General features: G+C 31.8%; 1 protein-coding gene across 1 annotated transcript in view; it reads right to left on the bottom strand.

Moving 5' to 3' along the window:
• The window catches only part of LOC140437001 (chymotrypsinogen B-like), an 81089-nt gene that overhangs the window by 42386 nt on the left and 16758 nt on the right, over nucleotides 1–21945 (bottom strand). Inside the window, exon 2 of the mRNA XM_072526214.1 lies at nucleotides 7955–8161. Coding sequence (XP_072382315.1) covers nucleotides 7955–8161 — 207 coding nt within the window. The remainder of the gene's footprint in view (nucleotides 1–7954; nucleotides 8162–21945) is intronic.

The raw sequence follows: 21945 nt of genomic DNA on the forward strand, positions 1-21945 counted from the left end.
CAGAATCATCTGCATAACAAAAGATGTCATCTTTATCTAGCAATGAAATAATTTCATTTATATATACATTGATTAACAGAGCTGACAACACAGTACCCTGTGGCACCCCTACCTCTAGTTCCAGTTTTTCACTTTCTGTCTCTGATATTTTTACACTTTGTTTCTTGCCTGTTAAATAGGATTTTACTAAATTATTAGGAATACCTCTTATGCCTATCATATCTAAACGCTTTAAAAGAATTGGGTGTGCTACAGTGTCAAATGCTTTGCGAAGATCCATGAATATACATATTACTTTCTTACCTTCATCAAGTTTTTTTTGTATTTTTTCTGTAACTTTACAAAGTGCATTTTCCATGCTACAGCCTTCCCTGAACGCAAACTGATTTGAGTGTAAAATTTTATTTTTTTCTAGATATTTTAGTAGTTTTGTTTTAAAGCATTTTTCAATTATTTTACTTACAGTTCTAGTTAACGCAATCGGTCTATAGTTGTTTGTAGACTTTCTGTCACCTTGCTTATATAATGGCAGTACTATTGTCATTTTTAAAATTTCTGGGAAGACTCCAGTACCAAATACTATATTAATAATATGCTGAAGTGGCTTTATTAACTTTTCTTTATATTTTTTAATTAAATTTGAACAAATATTATCTTCACCTCCCTTCACCCCATTTTTTAGGCTTTGTATCTCTCTCAATATTTCTTTTTCATTGCATGGAGTTAATAAGAATGAATTTAAAATCCTTTTTTTACCCCCGCTATCTCTCCTGTCAGGACACTGCATGATTTTATCAGCTAATGTTTTTCCTATACTAGTAAAATATGTATTAAATTCATTTGCAACGTCTTTTTTATCATTTAAGCTCTACATTATCACTATTTACAATTGTTCTAATTTCTGTCTTACATACTTCATCATTAGTAGCTTGTTTTATTACCTTCCATAGTTTTTTGGGATCATTTGCATTATTTTGTACTAGCTTTTTATAGTAAAAGTATTTTGCATTTTGTATTAGTTTAGATAGAGTATTTCTATACAACCTATATTTATTTATAAGAAATAAATTATTATTATTTAAAGTACACTCTTTTTTTAACCTATCCCTTTTTCTTATTGAAACTATTAGTCCCCCCGTAATCCATGGTTTCAATCTTTCTTTTTTACAACCTACATTAATAGTTTTTGTTGACCTTACAATCATATTTTTAGTTTTATCAATAAAAAGCTTTGTACTTACATTCACATCATGTGTTCCGAGAACATCATCCCATTCCGCTGTTTCCAAAAATCCATCAAGTTTCTCATAATTAATTAGATTGTAAGATTTTTTGTTATTTTTAGAATTAATATGACCTAGAATTGGTATATTAAGCAGAATGGGATCATGATTCGTAAGATTATGTTCTAATATCACAGCATGCATTTTTTGAAAGATTTCATTATTACACCTTAGAAAGTAATGATCCAAACATGTCTTAGAGTCTCCTACTTTTCTAGTTGCTTTATATATTACACTAGAGAAACCAAACCCTTGAATTGTTGTTAAATAGTTATTTGTAGTATCTTCTTCTGTTGTAAGTAAGTTAATGTTTATGTCACCCACCATCACATACATTTTATTTTGTTCAAAAGTTGTTTTTAACATAATTCTATTTAGGTTCTTTATAAACTCTTCTTTCTCTGTTGAAAAACATCTATAAGTTGCAAAAATCACTAGGTTTTTATTATTTTGTTCTATTGTGGTTTTTAACATTTTAAGGTTGTTTTCTTTAATTATTTGACAATCTACAATATTCTCCTGCTTAACATAAACAACACACCCATCGCATCTATTTAGTGTGCTATCATTGAAATATATATTGTATCCTGGAATATTAAAATCAGTTAAATTATACAATTTATGGGACTCAGACATCACTATCACATCAAAGTTTTTCTCTGTAGATTCTAAAAAAACCAAAAACTGATTAAAGTTTTGGTATATGCTTCTTATATTAATATGTATTACGTTAATATCTTGTAAATAATTGTCAAAAAAGTTTATCTCATTTAGATTATCACATTCGTAAGTTTCACTTGCCTTATAGTCATCAAAAATATTATTAATCTCAGCGAATTTATCAACAAAATTTCTTTATGTTTACATATTTTATGAGGAATGATTTGTATTATGGCAAATCATTTTCGCCTCTTATCCTAATAGGAACATCTTTTTCAGTTTTCTTCAAATAAATGATTCCATTTGTACAATACGCTGCTTTGTATCCTTTATCTCTCCTAATTTCTCTAACCTTTTTAAAAAGCAAGCGTTTATTTAATGGTAAATCTTCATTAAGATAAATTTTTCTTTCTGTACCCTCCAGTTTACATTTATTTAAAGTGATTCCTTTTAACTGTTTAATTGTTTTTAGTACGTCCTTTTTTAATTGAACATTACTAAACTTTACTAAAATTGGTTCATCATCCTGGTTCTTCATTCTAACACATTCTTTAATATCTTTTTCCTCAATCATTACTTCCATCGCTCTCAGTATCTTATTCATTATCTGAATAGGGCTTTTGTTGACTTGTTTTGGAACGCCAGCAACTATGATATTGTTTTCTTTTTCTCTAACTTCAATATCATCCAACTTTCTTTCCATTATCTGTAATCGTTTCTTTATTTCTTGATTTTCATGTTTTAGTATCTTAAGTTCCTCTAGGACAGACTCAAATCTAGTTTTCTTTTCCTCAAAAGAATCTGACATAAACTGCATAGCATCTTCCAATCCTTGTATTTTTTTGGTCATATTATCTTCCATTGGTTTGAGAAACTGCTGGAAAGACTCTTTTATGATAGCTTTAATCTTTCTCTCATCCATATCAGTGAAATTTTCAGTATTTTCACTCTTTTTACAAAGTTTTTGTGAACTGACCTCAATTTTTTCGATGTTTTCACAGCATAGATATTTTCCGCCTATTGTTGCAGTTTCTACCCGCGATGCACAACTTTGGTGGTAATTAGCTTCATAAACAGCACAATCTACTGACTCTATGACTTTTTTTTTGCAATAATTACACTTTTTTTCTGTTTGTTTATTTTTATGATCCATGTGTCATGATTAACCTCACATATATAATATAATATAATAATATAATAATAATAATATAATAATATTATGCAATGACAGAAACGTAATATTAGATACAGTACATGCCTGTTACTAAACACGATACACACAGGTGCTGATAACAGAATTCTAAGAACGCGAATAAGAATTACCACCAAGACAAAAAGAAGAAAACGCCATGCAAAAAACACTAAATACAGACGAACTAAAACAGAGAAAAATTGAATAAGAACAAAAACTAATATACTGCACTAATAGACAAAGATTTAAATCTTGAAATCCTAAATAAAAAGTTAACGAATACTATAATATCGGTAGCAAAAGAATCGATCATTAATAAAACAAATTAAGTTCAAAAACTCAGCAAGGAAACACAAGATTTAATAAACAAAAGACAAGAAACTTGTGCAAGATCGAACACTTAATAAAATAGAAATAACAGAAATCAACAAAATAAATAAGAAAAAGTCTAGGGAAGACATAAGGAAGTGCAAAATAATACAGTTAAATGAAATACTACAAGGAAAGAATGACATACGAGACTGGAAGAAGAAAACAAGCGAAAGTAGAAATTTAATTACAAAAATAATTAATGATGAAAATAGGAAAATTACCGAAGTTCAAAAAATATCCACCATGATAGAAAACTGCAACTAACAAACACAATACGCGTCAAAAGCGACACCATCACCAGGTAACGAAGAAAAACACCGAAAAATAGTAAAAAATGTTTGATCTGAAGATATACCGGGTATAACAGAGGACGAAATAAGAAACGCAATGAGCACTATGCGAAATAAAAAAGCTCCAGGTGAAGACGGAATAGTATTAGAAATGATAAAGTATGACGGACAACACATAAAAATGTTAAAAATACTTTTTAATAAATGTATAGAAATAAGTGAAGTACTTACAGCATGGTTAAATGCTCTTTTAATACTGATATTTAAAAAGGGAAATAAATATAAATTAGAAAACTGTAGACCCATCAGCCTGATATCGGTGTTATATAAGGTGTTTGTGAAAATAATCACACTGCGACTAACAAACAAACTGGATAGTTATAAGCCTCTGGAGCAGGCAGGATTTGTAAGAGGTTATAGCATCATAGATCTTATACAAGTAATAAGAACACTAATTGAAAAATTAAACGAATACAATATAACATAACTCTGGATAGCTATGGTAGATTACGAGAAGGCATTTGACTATAGAAATTTGGGCCATCCTTAACGCCTTAAGCAACAATAGAATGTGTGACCGATATACAAAAATCATTAAGTATATACATATATGACAATGCAAAGTAAAAACGAGTAGAGTTCGAATGACATCTTGCTACATCTTTCCTGTATTGCTGTATAGAGTGGAAGCGTGGACTTTAACTGAGGCTATCCTTAGACGCTTGACAGCCTTTGAGATGTGAGTATATAGATGACTACTGAAAATAAGCTGGGTCGACAGAGTTAGAAATGAGGAGGTCCTTAGACGGCTGAACCAAACAACACAACTGGTCAATATAATAAAGAAACGCAAGCTGAAATACTTCGGTCACATTATGAGACACCCTGAAAAATATGATCTTTTACATCTGATCATTCAGGGAAAGATCCAAGGTAATCGTGGTCCTGGTAGAAGAAAAACATCATGACTGAAAAATCTAAGGCAATGGTATGGAAAATCAACTACATCGTTATTTAAAGCTGCTGTCAATAAAGTCACGATAGCGAATATGGTAGCCAACATGATATCCAACGATCGATAATGGTCATCGAACTAGAAGAAGAAGAAGAAAGTGAAAACAGAAGAAAATCAAAAAAATAAAACTACAGAGAGGGGTTAGGAGATTCTGTCTCACCCAAGCTATTTAATTTGGCTCTACAGATTGTCTCAAAGTGACTAGTCTGTACAGGGTAAATGCACAACATCGATGCAATATTTCTTTGCAAACTTGTATTAAAATAAACGTCACTTCTTACTACTTAGCTTAATCCATCTTTTGTATTGAGGGTAGCTTAAGTACTAATGCCCACTAACGACCCTGCCTGGCTTCCTTCTGTCAGTGGTTCTCAAACATAAATAATATTTGCTACAACATACTTGAGTTAAAATAAAATAAAATAGAAATTAAGAAATGCCTTTTATTTATGTCACACAAGCAGTTTGTTTTTAATTCTACAATATGTGCTAGCAATACAAACTATTTGTTTATAGATTTAAATAAAATCGAATAAAATACAACTAAACATTTTATTTATGTATTCTTCCGTTCAAAAGTTAAGGGGGAAAGGACTTTTAAAAACCGCACTGTATGTGTTGGCAGTAAAAAAACGTAGAAATATCCGAGATTAAAAATAAATAAATAAGTTAAAAATAAAAGTAGTCATTGTATTTAATTTCGTGTGTAAGTAATCGTAATTGTACACTATTATATTTAGTTCCTTTTTCTGTCAATCGCAGGCACATTTAGTTTCTGCTTCACTATCATCATCATAATTATTATCGTCACTGTCATCACTATCTCCGTTATTTATATTTATAATAATTGGTTTGATATCATTAAACAAATCGTCAATTTCCCACATTTTTTTCTGCTATTACGTGATTTACGTAGTTTTTCCATTTCTCTGGCGTAATGACCTGGTACGCTGCTGTAATTAAATTTCGCATTTCAGCTTCTTTAAAATTCATGTTGCGTCCAGCTATATACCGTTTCACTTCACTCCAAACCATTTCGATGGGATTGAGTTCACAGTGATAGGGTGAAAGCCCCAGAATCTTTACATTGTGCTTCTTGGCAATATCTTCTATTAATTATGTACCTGTCATATTTTGTTTTGAAGGCCTTGACTGCATCAAGTAACTCGCATTTTAGGTAGTCTTCTTAAAAAAATAGGTCCTTTGACAGAAGCCATTCCTGAATATCTTTGTTTAGTGTTGAACTATTGGGAATTTTTTCTGACTTTCTGCTGTGATAGGAGGCATTGTCCATTGCCACAACAGTTTTTTCTGGAAAATTTAGCATTCAGTTATTTTCGAACCAATCTTCGAAGGTCGGTCCATCCATTTCGTCGTGGTAGTCCTGAGTATTTTTCTTTGCCAAAAACGTGAGCTCTGCTCCATCAAAAAATCCACTGGTAGATCCTGCGTGCAATAAAACGAACCGTGCACCACGAGCTGTTGGAGCTTTTAATCCTATTGTCAGACCACGAACAAAAGCATCACGATGAGATGTAATTGTTTCATCAACCCATTCTTTTTTCACACTGTGCCCGATATTTACCCATGATTCATCCAAATACACTATATTGTATCCTTCTGCACGATATTTACGAATTGCGCGTAAATAACGATGACGCCACGAGATGATTTCCGGTTTTTCAATCAAAATTTAATTTCTGCCACGTTTTATAAACACAAAATCCATATCACTCAGCAAGCGATGTAGCGTGACCCGTGAAAAGTTGGGCAAAGTTTCTTGGACAATTACAACAGCTAATATGGTGTTTATTGTTGGTGGTATTATTCACGAAAAAATTGATGAACTATTCTACAAATTTGGCCCCTGACACCTTCATCGTACTTATTGTCACGAGAATTACCAACCTTTCGCTGCTTGGGCCTGCTTTTTTTAGATTGTAATCGAGCAAGTGATGAATATTCCTGTCATATGCGAAACAGAGTCTTTTCGCAAACACCACTCATTTCTGACACTTTCCTAATTACACTTGATATAGAATCATTGTTATCCTGATTAAGATGATAATTAGTAATGTTCATTAGTATCTGCTTTTCTGAAAGTTTCAGAGCTTTTCCAGGTTTCCATTGAACAATTTCCTCCATATTGCGGTAATCGGCGTCAAATATAACAATAGCCAACAACAGAAAATAACAATAATTGCCAACAGCAAATCACAACAACAGCCATCAACAAATAATAACAATAACGAAACAGTAACAGTACATCCAAGATGGTACAAATAATCGTAACTCAAATATGTTTACGCGCTCCGAAGAACAAGTAGAGACGAATTAAGGCACTGGATGTATCAAGATTTTAAACATATTCTGTACAAGAATTACTCTAATTGCTTCTTAATTACTGAATAACTTAGAAGAAAGTATTTGCAGTTGATATCAACTAAAATTACAAATTCCTTAGACACTATGGCAGTAATTAGCACCGCAGGGACATAAATAACATTTTAAATTTGGCAGTTAGTAGAAATTACCGGAATTATTTTAAACTTTAAAACAAATGTTTATTTAATGCGCATTTTATTATACTACTGCTACTAATAAAAGACAAAAGTTGATAAGTTACTATTAAAAACAAATAATGTATAGTATTATGTAAAATTATTAGCAAACGATATTTGTAGATAGATAGACAGATAGACAATAGAGAATGCCATCGCTCACTGCATAAAACTGGCAACGTCTTGGCGAAATTCCTATAAGGTTAGCATTGCATATCTTAACCTGTACAGACTAGTCACTTTGAGACAAAGTATAGAAGATATGTTCCGAATTTTAGAATGGGGAAATAAAGGAGTGACGATAGACGGCGAAAACCTGAATCACCTGAGATTTGCTGATGATGCTGCGTTAATAGCAGAAGAATTGCAGGAAATGCTGTTAGACCTAAATACAAAATTAAAATAAATAGAACTAAAAATAAATCTAGCAAAAACTAAAAACTCTGGACAATATGAAAAAGGTTGAATATATATATTTATATATATATATATATATATATATATATATATATATATATATATATATATATATATATATATATATATATATATATATATTAAAATATATGCTATCTACTCACCCCTAATTGTATAATCGATTTGTCAAATTCCAATTCTAAGGTAATACTTTTTATATCCCTTTGGGTGCTTAACGAAATCAGTCCAAACCATTTATCATCATCTGATTTGCCTGGCTCAAATACAAATATTTTTGGACAGGGGGATTCTATTGCCCCTTTTATATTTTGAGCTACGGCCAATAGTATTAAAACAAGATAGGTCAGCCACTAGAAATAAAAAAACAAAAAAAAATTATTTTGTTTTAAAATAACCAAAATCTGTTTAAAATAATTAATTTAGTTCCTGTCTTTTGACCTCCAGATAAACAGGACCCTATCTGACAGATAATTTATCTGAAGGATATTGGATTCATTTCTTTTAACTTTTAGTTGCCCATATTGAAAGAGGAAGTTATTAAAAGAAAAATACCAGTATTGGTAAGTCAGTAACATATAGAGGATACATCATTTATGTTTTTTAAATAACAAATATATAAAAACAGAATTTGGTGTTTACTGAAGGTAAACTAAATGCACGACCAAATACTTACCATGTCGGGATAGTATTATGAGGTTTTTTCCTGGGTTTTCCCTCATAATTTACTATGGAATCACCAACAGGAGAATTTTACTGTCATCATGGCATGTATTTGTCTTTTTAAAGACAAATTACATGCTATGATCTTTTCTGACGGATATTCTCAAGTTAAAGTTGATTTCATATAATCGAATGAACTATCTTATAAGTAAAGTCGTCCCAGGAGCGCAACTCAACAATATTGACAATATCATTTTAAAGTCGTCTACTTTAAAATGTATAATGTATGTCTGAATTGTCTATATAGATGATAAAATTAAATTTTTAGAAGAATTTTTCACTAAGTAACAGAAAAACAAAATTTGTTTAATTTACTAATGTTTGTATTTTGAGAATGATTTCCGAAGTGGAAATTGAAACGTCAATAAACGTACTTTAACCTTTAATTGTGGCTTATTCCCATTTAACTAGTAATTACTTCCAGGATGTAGGTCGTTTTCGCTAAGTCTTCTTCTAATCGTATTTTGGATGATTCAAAAGTTATAATAATCCAAAAATTTATTTTGTAAAGAAGTACTGGTAACAAACCTTTGTTTCAGTGTACGAAGTGTTAAAAGCCGGTCTTGATTAGGAGTTATAACCCTTCTACGGCCTTGACCGGGTCTTTTCGAGTTACTTCCAATAACAGAAAAACGTGTTAACACTCTTGAAATGGTTGACTGGGTGACGTTAAAACATTCAGCAAGTTCTTCTACTTGAGTGTATCCTTCTTCGTGAAGAGTAACGATTCTAAAACAGTCACTTTCTGACAAATTTCGATTTTCTTGCTGCTAGTGGTTCATTTCAAAGAAAAAACACTTAATAAACTTAAAAAACCCCTTTAAACGTTCAGCACAACGTAATCCAACCCAACTAAATTCGAAATAAAATTAATCACAATTAGTATGTTTTTAATTTTTTTTGCAAAAAATGGTAAAAACATCAGCGTTTTTTACGTTCTTTCGATAAATTTTACAATATACCGGGAGTAACAATAATATATTAGCACAAAAATTGAAACATTAAAATTTATGATTTACCAGGGTTTTTAAAATTATGCGTTAATTTTGAAGCGCAGTGTATATATATATATATATATATATATACTGCCGAGCATAAAATTAGGGTCACCCCGCAATTTGAAATTATTATTCTTTTTTAACTATTTTCGGTTGTATCTTAGTTTACTAACGGATTGCTTAAAGAAAACAAGGTTTTTGTTCTTTAAAACTCATTGAAAGTAATGAAAATTAACAATTTTTCTTTGATATACTAAATGTTAAAAGGGACAAGTTTAATTTGATGTGATTTTGTGGAAATTTTAAAAACTTCAGTAGCGAGTATTCCCTCCTCTGGCAGTGATACCAGTTTGCAAGCGCCAAGGCATGCTTTTAATTAAATTTTGGATCACATTCTGCGGAAGACTGTTCCATTTCTGCACCAATATTCCTTAAATTTCTGGTGGGCGGCAAATGACTCCGTAAATGTCTCTTCATATTATCTCAAACATGTTTACGGGATTAATATCTGGATTCTGAAATTTTCTGATTTAATCCTCGTCAAGATACTCAGTAACTATCCGAGAAGTGTAAAACATGGTCTTCTAAAACTGTGACAAGTACCTATGCACAGTCAATGTCCCATTCTCGATAAAAAATAACTCTGTGCAAGCGTCAAAAGCGCATCTCCCTAGCAAGCATGTCGCGCTATTACTAGAACAACATTTGCCAAAGTTCGTGCAGAATTTGAAAATAGGCTGTATTATTGTTTACAAAACATCGAAACCCAATTTGAACATTTACTTAATTGAAATTTTTAACAAATTTATAGTTCAACAAAAACCTCATTAAATTTTCCATTTAAGCCAAAGTTTTACAATTATTGCTTCATCCTGTATAATTATTATTTATACCATTGGATAGCATTTTTTATAGTCTTTTGAATGATGTATCACAAGTAGGGGTTCGTTGTAGTGGGTGGGGCCTAGGGGGTTGATGGGAGTGAGTTCTCTTTGATGTCATTTTAGTTCCCCCTTACTATCCTAGAAACGATTTCAAGCATTTTTCGATATCAGCTTTTGTTCGCGAGATATTGTATGTTTTAAAATTGACACACTATATATATATATATATATATATATATATATATATATATATATATATATATATATATATATATATATATATATATATATGTATATATATATATATATATATACTGAGATGGTAGTGAAACAAAGATAATGTTTAAAAAATAATTTATAAGTTATATACTAGATAATATTAGTTATAAAAAATATTTATGTGAGGGCATTCTTAAGGAATTAACATAATAATAAGTTAAAAAGTGTTTAAGTTGCAATGAATTTGTTTATTTTAATAATTATATTGTAAATATATTTGAGTGAGCCATCTTTATAGACAACCAAGTATGCACTTAAGTGAATTGGATAGTATGAACTTTTATATAGAATTATGGATTTAAAATAGTGTTATTTATTAATTTAAAATGTGTAATTTATATATAAATTTGTATTCTGATCTGAAAAGCCTAAATTTCCATAAAATTCTCGATAGAATTTTAGTAAAAATAGTAATCTTCTAGATAGCATAAAAAGAATTATTTAGAAAGACGTCAATAGACAGAATTTAACCTTTGTTCGCACTAGAGTCTTAGCGAACATGGTTATGTCTATGAAATAGAAAGATTCGAACAGATATTTTTTCAAGAACATTCGTGAACAAAAAAAAAATGATATAAATATGATGTGATTTGGATTAAAAAAGGTCAATTGAAAGTGAGTATGAAGTCAGTATGAAGTCAGTATGAAGTCAGTATGAAGTCAGTATGAAGTCAGTATAAAGTCAGTATGAAGTCAGTATAAGGTCAGTTAGTCAGAATATAGTCAATTAGTATAGTAAGGTCAGTCGGTCAATATAAAATCAGTATGAAGTCAGTATAAGGTCAGTCGGTCAATATAAAGTCAGTATGAAGTCAGTATAAAGTCAGTAGGTCATATTTTCAATATAGTGAGGTGACTCGGTCAGAAAGTCAGTCAGTAAGATCAGATTTTCAATGGGGACAGTTGTTCAGTAAGTTCAAGATAGAATACAGTCAGTCAGTTGGTGAAATGTTCAATATAGTAAGTTCAATGAAGATTAATAAACAGAATAAAGAGAATATTATTGAAGATTAAAAATTATGTTATGTATAAATGGTGATTGGATAATGGAAGAGAGTATTAATTGAAAATTAAAATTATATAATGTTACGAAAGATTTATCCCATATAGGAAAAGTCCATTGACGAAAAAGATAGTGAAGTTTAAAACGTCAAAAAATTATTAGATACTTGTCAGTTAGTTATATGGTATTGTCATATTGTTGGTGTTGAATAAATTTAATTTTCAAGAAGTGTAACATTGGTGACAGCGGTGGGATAAAGAAATATTTAGCAGTTGTTAATGGTAAATACAAGATCCACTGAGTTTGACAAAGAAATGGATACGTCCGGACCCCCTGCATGGTTTTTAAAAATGAAAGAAGATGAAGAGAAGCGTAGACAAGAAGAGAAAGCGGAAAATGAGAAGCGTAGGCAAGAAGAGGAAGAGGAGAAGGAGAGGCGTAAAAAAATAGAGGTAGAAATCATAGATGGTTTATCCAAAATTCACGAAAATTTTCAGTTAGAGATAAGTCAAATCACTAGTAGAATAGATAAGTTAGAAGAAAAACAAAACAATTTTGAAAATAAAATAGAACAACAACAAAATGATTTGAAATCTAATTTACAAATACAAATAGTTGAGTTAGAAAACAAGATTAATACACAAGCTTCTTTACCTAATGTTTCAGTAACTAACGTCGAATCTAAACAAGCTTCATCACCTTCCATAATTGAACCAGGTACAATTGGAACTAGTAAATTTTTAAAACCACCCACATTCGATGGTCAGACAGCATGGGAAACTTATCGTTTTCAATTTGAAGCTGCAGCTAGAGCAAATGGCTGGAATGAAAAAGAAATGGCAGCTTCTTTGGTGGTGTCGCTTCGAGGACAGGCAGCAACCGTTTTGCAATTCCTTCTCCAAGATGCACCCAGTTATACCTCTCTCGTTGAAGCTTTAGAGACAAGATATGGCCAACAGCATCTAAAGCAGGTTTTCCAAAGTCAGCTAAAAATTCGATATCAAAAACATAACGAAAGCCTGCAAGAATTTGAAGCCGACATTAAAAGACTATTGCACTTGGCATACCCCCAGGCACCTAAAGATTTTCTGGAACAAATTGGAATACAGGCATTCATAGATGGACTACAGGATGTTGAAATGCAACAAGCTCTCCGATTACAACATCACAAATCGCTAAATGGAGCACTAGTCTCAGCCCAGGAGTATGAAGCGGCAAAAAGCATTTCCAAATCTCGCCCAAAATTAAGAGAAATAAGATTTCAAGAAAATGAAGAAATCATAACCGCAGATAAACAAGAACCTATTTTATCCCAAATTTTAAACATACTGCAAAATCTTCAACAAAAACCTCGAAATGAAAATAGAAGATGTTTTAATTGCGGGAGAATAGGACATTTTCAAAACAATTGCAGAAGCCGATCCCAAACAAGGCGAGAACATCCAAAGTATGAGGCTAGAAGGTCGCCTAGATCGACATCCAGAAGCCCATTACATAGTCCTATTAGAAATACTAGTAGAGATAGGTCTCTAAGAAATCGATCTCCCACAACTGAGCACAGATACGCAAACAATAGCCAGGGAAACGAATAAAAGTCGACACTAAGGGGCGGGCGTCGGCTGTATCTAATAAAAGCCCCCAAATTCACACTTATACTTTACATAAAAATGAACAGAATTTATTACTTAAGGGCTACGTTGAGAATCAAAAATGCACCTTTATTATTGATACCGGTGCAACCAGATCCTTTATTCGAACCGGATTTCTGAATGAGAAACTACAACCCACTAAAACAAACTTAGTTCTTGAAACAGCTTCAGGCCACACTATTCCAATTCATGGAGAGATAATGGCAATCATACAGATTGGTAACACCTTGATAAAACACATTTTCCTTGTAGCCGATATTAAAGACGAATGCGTTCTTGGGATGGATATTATGCAGAACAAATTTATCATAGATCTTCAAAATAAAATTTTGTTAATTGAAAATGAAGAAATTGTCCTAAATTTGGAAGAATCGGTACCTCAAGTAAGAGTTATAGTGAGCGAGGATACCGAAATTCCTCAAAATTCTGAAAGTATCATCCTGGCGAGACTGAGTCAAAAACCTGAAGGTCTACATTTCGGCGTTGTGGAAAGCGATGAACTAGTTAGTGATGGAATTTTGATAGCCAGATGCCTTATTAATGTAGATGAGATGATTCCAGTAAGGGTTGCTAATTTGTCTAAAAAGCCTTTTAAATTGAAGAAAGAACAACAAATAGCATTATGTACACCAATAGAAAAAATAAGCAAGTGCGAAAAATATTTAAAAAAGAATACAGCTTCCAGTAACCCAGTTGACGCTAGCCTAGTGAAACAACTAATCAAAAATGTTGACCACTTAACAACTAAAGAATTAAACAAAATTAACGAATTTAATAATGAAAACTACGACATTTTTGAATCCGAGAAATCTACAGGGCGTACTAGTTTAGTTCAACATAGAATTTATACTGGAGATGCAAGACCAATTCGTCAAGCGCCACGGAGATTGCCATTTGCTAAACAAAAAGAAGTTGAAAACATAATACAAGACATGATAAATGCTGATATTATCGAAGAAGCTTCGGGCCCCTGGTGTTCACCAGTAGTCTTAGTAACTAAGAAAGATGGATCTACTCGCTTTTGTGTAGACTACAGAAGATTAAACCAGGTTACACAAAAAGATAGTTATCCGTTGCCACGAATAGATGATACACTAAACACTCTATCAGGTGCTAAATGGTTTTCTACCCTAGATTTAAAAAGTGGCTACTGGCAAGTAGAAGTACATCCTGATGATCGAGACAAAACTGCTTTTTCAACTGGCTGTGGTTTCTACAGGTTTCAGGTTCTACCATTTGGTCTGTGTAATGCTCCAGCTACGTTTGAACGTCTAATGGAGATGGTTTTAAGAGGACTTACCTGGAAAACGTGTCTAGTATATCTTGATGATATAATGATTATGTCCAAAACGTTTGACGAACATCTGAAAAACTTAAGCGAGGTATTTGATAGATTGAGAAATGCCAATTTAAAGTTAAATTATAAGAAATGTTTACTATTTCAAAGAGAGGCATACTATTTAGGACATATCGTTTCAGTAGAAGGAATTAAAACTGATCCAGAGAAGATTTCAGTTATTAAAGATTGGCCTAAACCAGGAAATAAAAAGGAAATTAGAAGTTTTCTTGGACTCTGTTCATATTACCGAAAATTTATTAAAGATTTTGGCCGCATAGCTAAGCCCCTTTATCGACTAACCGAAAACAACATTGAATTTGACTGGACACCGGATTGTCAAAATGCTTTCATAGATTTAAAAAAACGACTTACAACAGCACCAATTCTAGCATATCCACGAGAAGATGGTAAATTTCTGTTGGATTGTGACGCATCTCAGCATGGTATTGGCGCAGTATTATCACAAGAACAGGAAGGCGAAGAAAAAGTTATTGCATATTTTAGTAAAACAATGGGAAAGGCTGAAAAGAATTATTGTGTTACCAGAAAAGAGCTCCTAGCTATTATAAAAGCCCTAGAACATTTTCATACTTTTCTTTATAACAGAAATTTTATAGTTAGAACTGACCATAGCGCTTTACAGTGGCTAATGAATTTTAAGAAGCCAGAGGGACAAGTGGCTCGGTGGTTAGAGAGACTCCAACAGTATAACTTCGACGTAGTACATAGAAAAGGGCGTCTTCATAACAATGCCGATATTCTTTCTAGGCGACCCTGTTTGGAACGACAATGCCAGTACTGTAAAAGACTTGAAGAGAAAGAGAACATAACCGAAGAAGTAAGTCTCCAGGTAACCACAGTTATACAAGAAGAAGATAATGATCAGACTTCCCTGGAAAACCTTAAAAAGAGTCAAAAGAAAGATAATGACTTAAAAGTCATACGAGAATGGCTTAAAAATGGAGTAAGACCTATTTGGCAGGAAATAACCAAATACAGTGGAACTATAAAAGCGTACTGGGCTCAATGGGAATCTCTGTATCTTTCCAATGGTCTATTATATCGGAAGTGGGAAAGTCCCGATGGAGTACGTATAGTTCAACAAGTGGTACTGCCGAAATCACACATTAAAAGTGTGTTGCAAGAACTTCATAGCAGCCTTTCTGGAGGACATTTTGGAGTCAAAAGAACACTGGCCAGAGTTCGAAACAGATTTTACTGGATCAATTGTCGCCGAGATGTAGAAGATTGGTGTAGGAAATGCGATTTATGTAATGGTAAAAAAGGTCCTAGAACAAGAAGTCGTGGTAAAATGGCACAATATCTTTCCGGAGAGCCTTTTGAACGACTTGCAGTGGATATTCTTGGTCCACTTCCGATGACAGAGAGAGGGAACAAGTACTTAATGGTAGCAATGGATTATTTTTCAAAATGGCCTGAAATTGTACCCCTTCCTAATCAAGAAGCGACTACAGTAGCAGAAGCATTTATAACACACGTCGTATCAAGACATGGAGTTCCTTTAGAGTTACATTCTGATCAAGGACGAAATTTTGAATCAGAATTATGGCAAGAATTAATGAAAATCTTGGGTATTAAGAAAACTCGCACTACGCCACTCCATCCTCAATCAGACGGAATGGTCGAAAGACATAATAGAACTGCTTGTCAATACCTTTCAATGTTTGTCTCTGATAATCAAAAAGATTGGGATAGTTTAATTTCTCTATTCCTGTTAGCCTATAGAAGTTCCGAACATGAAGCAACTGGTTATTCTCCATCAATGATGATCACCGGAAGAGAAATGAAGCTTCCTCAAGATCTTATTTTCGGAAGATTGCCCCCCTGCGAAGAAGAACGTTCATTCCCGACCTACATTGAAAATTTGAAAGAAAAATTAGAAAAAGTCTACGAATTTGCTCGTAAAAGTTTGAAGCTTCAAAGTGATAAAGCCAAGGCCAGGCTCGACATACATGCTACTGGTACAACTTTCGCAAGAGGTGACCCAGTATGGTTATACAATCCCACACGTAAGAAAGGACTTTGTCCGAAACTTCAACGAAACTGGGAAGGCCCATACACCGTCCTGCAGAAAATAAATGATCTAATCTATCGCATCCAGTTTTCCGCTAGAAGTAAACCCAAGGTAGTTCATATCGAGAGACTAGCTCCATACCATGGAACTGATCCACCTCGTTGGCTTCAAACGATTCCCGATAGTCCAGTTATTCGAGGCGAATAACTATAAAAGAGGAAGCAGTGTTACGAAAGATTTATCCCATATAGGAAAAGTCCATTGACGAAAAAGATAGTGAAGTTTAAAACGTCAAAAAATTATTATATACTTGTCAGTTAGTTATATGGTATTGTCATATTGTTGGTGTTGAATAAATTTAATTTTCAAGAAGTGTAACAATAATATATGTGGTGATTGGAAGAGAAATAAAGATTACCGAGGAATTACCTGATAATTGGAAATGGTAATTTCACAAAAACAAGGATAACCCAGGCTGACAACGAAGACATTGAGTGGTGATTAAAATCTTTATTGTGGAAAACAGTTTCATTTAGGCATTCAGTGACAGAAAGGTACCAAATTTTGTTAATATAATTTATTTAGTGTCATAAGAATTTCAAGTTAAAGATAGTTTGTTTTAAATTTACATTGTCTATATAATTTAATTAGTGTCATAAGAATTTCAATTTAAAGATAGTTGTTTTAAATTTACATTGTCTATATTAGATATATACAGATTGAACGAATTTAAAACGGAACATACGAAATCAATGTATTTCGGCTCAACTCCGCTCTAGGTGGTTGGCCAACAAAAGGTTGTCAAATAATTATATTATAAAAATCCAATACTTCAGCGGGCTGCTGGATTCTGAACAAGAACAAGTCAAAACTCCACCCAAATAGGTTGCCTAGAATCACTGTGAAAACTAGACTACACAAGCAGTTATTATGCTGTCAAACCACTTATCGCTTCCTTATAGTCCAAGAGATAGAGCCGAAATTTTGAACTGATCAGTAATATGACATTTCTCTATTGGAATATATTCATTGTAACTGGGTTAAGACTTTGCCTTACAGGCGGACGCCCCTCGTGGTACAGGGGGTGGCTATACAGGGATGAAGTTGTAATTTTTTTCAGAAAAATTAACATAATATGGCTGAAAATTTGCCCAGAGTAAGATCTTGGTACCTATAACCAGACGAAATCCCAAAGGGCGGACGCGAGAGTGGATACATAAGGGGTGGCGGACAGGGGTGAAATTGCAATTTTTTGGAGAAAAATTTACGATAAGTAATATGTCCGCCATTTTCATGGCTCATTATTTAGCCCCTAAAAACTCTAAATCCAAAAGGGCGGACAGCTGGGTTGGTACAGAGAGCCATAAAACGGGGTCAAATGTACCACTTGCCTGCGCATTTTAGGTCTCGGTAACAATTTTCAAACTGATTTTATTATGATATTTTTATACTGATTGATTTGAAAATTTGTATGCTCACTTCTGTTACTATTCTGAGAAGCGTCAAGTAGAGTTTTCCTCAAAATTTTCCAAAAAAATTTCCGTAAATGAAAATTTTCGTAATTTTTTGAGGTAAAATCTAATTTATAGAATCCTTTCGATTTTCTGTAAGTTATACCATGATTTTTTTCCAAAAATTTTCAAACGATTTTTACCATAAGAAAAAAAAAATTAGAAAAACTTTTCTAAAACATTTGATAAAACTCTACGTCATCGTCTGAATCTTTTATAGAATATTTTGTAGTTTTAAAATGATATTATGATAATGTTTTTTTTTTCAAACTAAAGTCATATTTACTTTACAAATCACATTTTTTTCTGAAATATAAATATTTTACGAATTAATTTTTAATTGAATAAATGTTTGATATTTGATATTTTATTAAATTAAAGTAATTTTATAATGTTAACTATTAAATATTTTTGGTATAACAAATAGTAATTTTACTTATTTTTTATTACAATAAAAAGGTTTTTAAATTTATATTGCATAAATAATGGTTGTTCAGATATAAGAAAAATTTGATTTATTATTACATTAATAATCAAATACAAAATATATTATTTCTATTTATCAATAGGTAAAATTCAATTTGTAGAATTCCTTTAACATTTTACAAATATTTAATATTATTTAATATTTAATATTAATAAAAATCAATTTAATAGTGGAATTATCAATTTTTTAAGTTTTGAAATTTACTTTGTACTTAGATATTTTCAATATTTTTTTTAACTTTCAAATTGATTGAATTTTTTTTTCAATAGTTAATTATAATTTTACAAATTCTGTTTGGACATTAATTTTGCATCATTATTATTTTAAAATATTAAAATAATAATGATGCGCGTTCCATTTAGATCAGTAATTCTAGACGCATGCGCTAAATGTAATAAGTATCAAGATGCTTTTATCCAACTTGGTGAAACTGACTTCGATTGTAATGAAGTTTTTGAAACCTTAGAAACTTTCATATGTCACTTATATGGAACAGGACTGACGAGAACAATGCCAAAAAAAAAGTAAACGATGTCAGATTTTCACTATTTAACCGGCAGTATAAGTTGCATGATATGAACGAGCCTTTTTAAAAAAAAAAACTAAAAAATTTCGATGCTTCAAGCTTACCACCATGTCAAGATGAATTACACCAACATCTACTGCGAGCCCATTATATTTCAAATATTTGGACAAATGCTCCTAAAAAAGTACCAACAGAACATGGTTGGGAGTTTGAAGATGAAACATATAAATTCAAATGGTTTAGTGGACCTCAGATGCTAGAATCAATTCGAGAAGTAGTGATTGAAAATGAAGCAGATAATAAATGTGATATTATTGAAAGTGAAAGTGACGAAGATGATGAATGTGATGACATCAGTGAGAGTGAGAAAAATGTCGAAATTTTTAAAGTTTTTCTAAATTTTTTTTTCTTACCGGAAAAATCGTTTGAAAATTTTTGGAAAAATTCATGGTATAACTGACAGAAAATCGAAAGGATTCTACAAATTAGATTTTACCTCAAAAAATTACGAAAATTTTCATTTACGGAAATTTTTTTGGAAAATTTTGAGGAAAACTCTACTTGACGCTTTTCAGAATAGTAACAGAAGTGAGCATACAAATTTTCAGATCAATCGGTATAAAAATATCATAATAAAATCAGTTTGAAAATTGTTACCGAGACCTAAAATGCGCAGGCAAGTGGTACATTTGACCCCGTTTTATGGCTCTCTGTACCAACCCAGATGTCCGCTCTTTTGGATTTAGAGTTTTTAGGGGCTAAATAATGAGCCATGAAAATGGCGGACATATTACTTATCGTTAATTTTTCCCCAAAAAATTGCAATTTCATCCCTGTCCGCCACCCCTTATGTATCCACTCTCGCGTCCGCCCTTTGGGATTTCGTCTAGTTATACCAAGATCTTACTCTGGGCAAATTTTCAGCCATATTATCGATCGTTAATTTTTCCGAAAAATATTACAACTTTATCCCTGTATAGCCACCCCCTGTACCACGAGGGGCGTCCGCCTGTAAGACAAAGTCTTAACCCAGTTACAATGAATATATTCCAATAGAGAAATGTCATATTACTGATCAGTTCAAAATTTCGGCTCTATCTCTCCGACTATTAGGCAAGCTCCTCTTTCCTTTAAAGGAGACAGATAGTTGAACGATATTTTATACAATGTCTATCACCGGGTATGGATTTATTTTTGTCCAAGTTTTATATTGGTCCACTATTTCAAATGCAGTTCAAAGAGACATATATTAAATTGTATGTTCCGTTTTAATTTCGTTCAATCTGTATGTGAGTTTCATAATAGATATAATAAAGATAATTTCAAAAAGTGCTTACAAACTAATTCTTTGAGAACCGCAACAAAACCACCGCGGTGGCTCTCTTTTTAAAAGAATTAGTTTGGGAAGATAAGTGCTCTCATATAATTAAATTAATTTTCATTAGAAAAAAAAATTATAGATTTTATTTTTAATTATATTTGAACAAGTAAAGTCTCAAAATGTTTCAAGGAAAGAAAGGTACAAGAAGCAAAAAGAATGAAGAAGATGTGGAAGTAGAAATACAACCTCTACAAGAGGAGATTTTAGTTCAAGTTCCACAAGATACTGCAGAAATGAATCCAGAAAGAGAGGAAAATGTCAATATGGCAGCTTTGATGTCATTAATGATGCAGATGAACAAGACAATGGAAGAGAATTCAAAAGAAATCAAAGAAGACATGAAAAAAATGGAACAGAAAATGGAAGAGAATACAAAAAAAATGGAAGAGAATTCAAAAGAAGTCACAGAAGACATAAAAATAATGGAACAGAAATTGGAAGAGAATTATAGAAAATTAGAAAAGAAAATAGAAGATAATAATAATAAAATTGTAAAACAAATAAAAAAACAAATGGATAAAAAACTAGAAGCTGCAGAGAAAAAAGTAGCAAATGAAATAAAAAATATACGGCATGACTACAAGAAAAGGATAGAAAATGAGAGGACAGAAGTAAGTAGGATTATTCAAGATATTAAGATAGATATAGAACAGAAAATAGAGTTGCAAAAATGTAACTTAGAAGTAAAAATTAACGAAGACAGGAGAAAGGCAGAAGAAAAATTAGAAGATATGCAACAAAATATCCAAATAAATAGTAATCAAATAAGAAATGTGGAACAGAGAATAGATGATATTTCACAAATGAGAGACATAGTAAGACCTTTAACAAATGAGACTGGGATTAAATTTTCTGGTAATATAAAAAATCTGCATCCTAGAGTATACATAAATAGTTTAAAACATAAATTAAGATTAGTGATATTAAAGATTATATTAGAATGACATTAAGTGACAATGCGGCAACTTGGTTTGAAACATTTGAAAATAAATTTTTAAATTATTATTGGGGTAAATTAGAGCAAGCTAAATTTAGGGAAGTTCTATATTTTGGAAAGTATAATCACAATTTAAGATTAAATATGGTAGATTATGCATTAAAACTGATAACGGTTGCAAAATATTTAAAACCACCACTTAGAGAGGATGAAACAGTCTTAAATGTATCTAGACATTTTGATGCCGATGTTGTGCAAACAGTAACTGTACAAAATATTCAAACAATAGAGAGTTTTATTAATTTTATTCAAAGAATACAAAGAGGTAATATGGCAAGTAATAAGGATAACAATGATATTACAACGAATAATAGTAATAACAAAA

This window comes from Diabrotica undecimpunctata, chromosome 3 (genome assembly GCF_040954645.1).
Source record: "Diabrotica undecimpunctata isolate CICGRU chromosome 3, icDiaUnde3, whole genome shotgun sequence".
Classification (NCBI taxonomy): domain Eukaryota; kingdom Metazoa; phylum Arthropoda; class Insecta; order Coleoptera; family Chrysomelidae; genus Diabrotica; species Diabrotica undecimpunctata.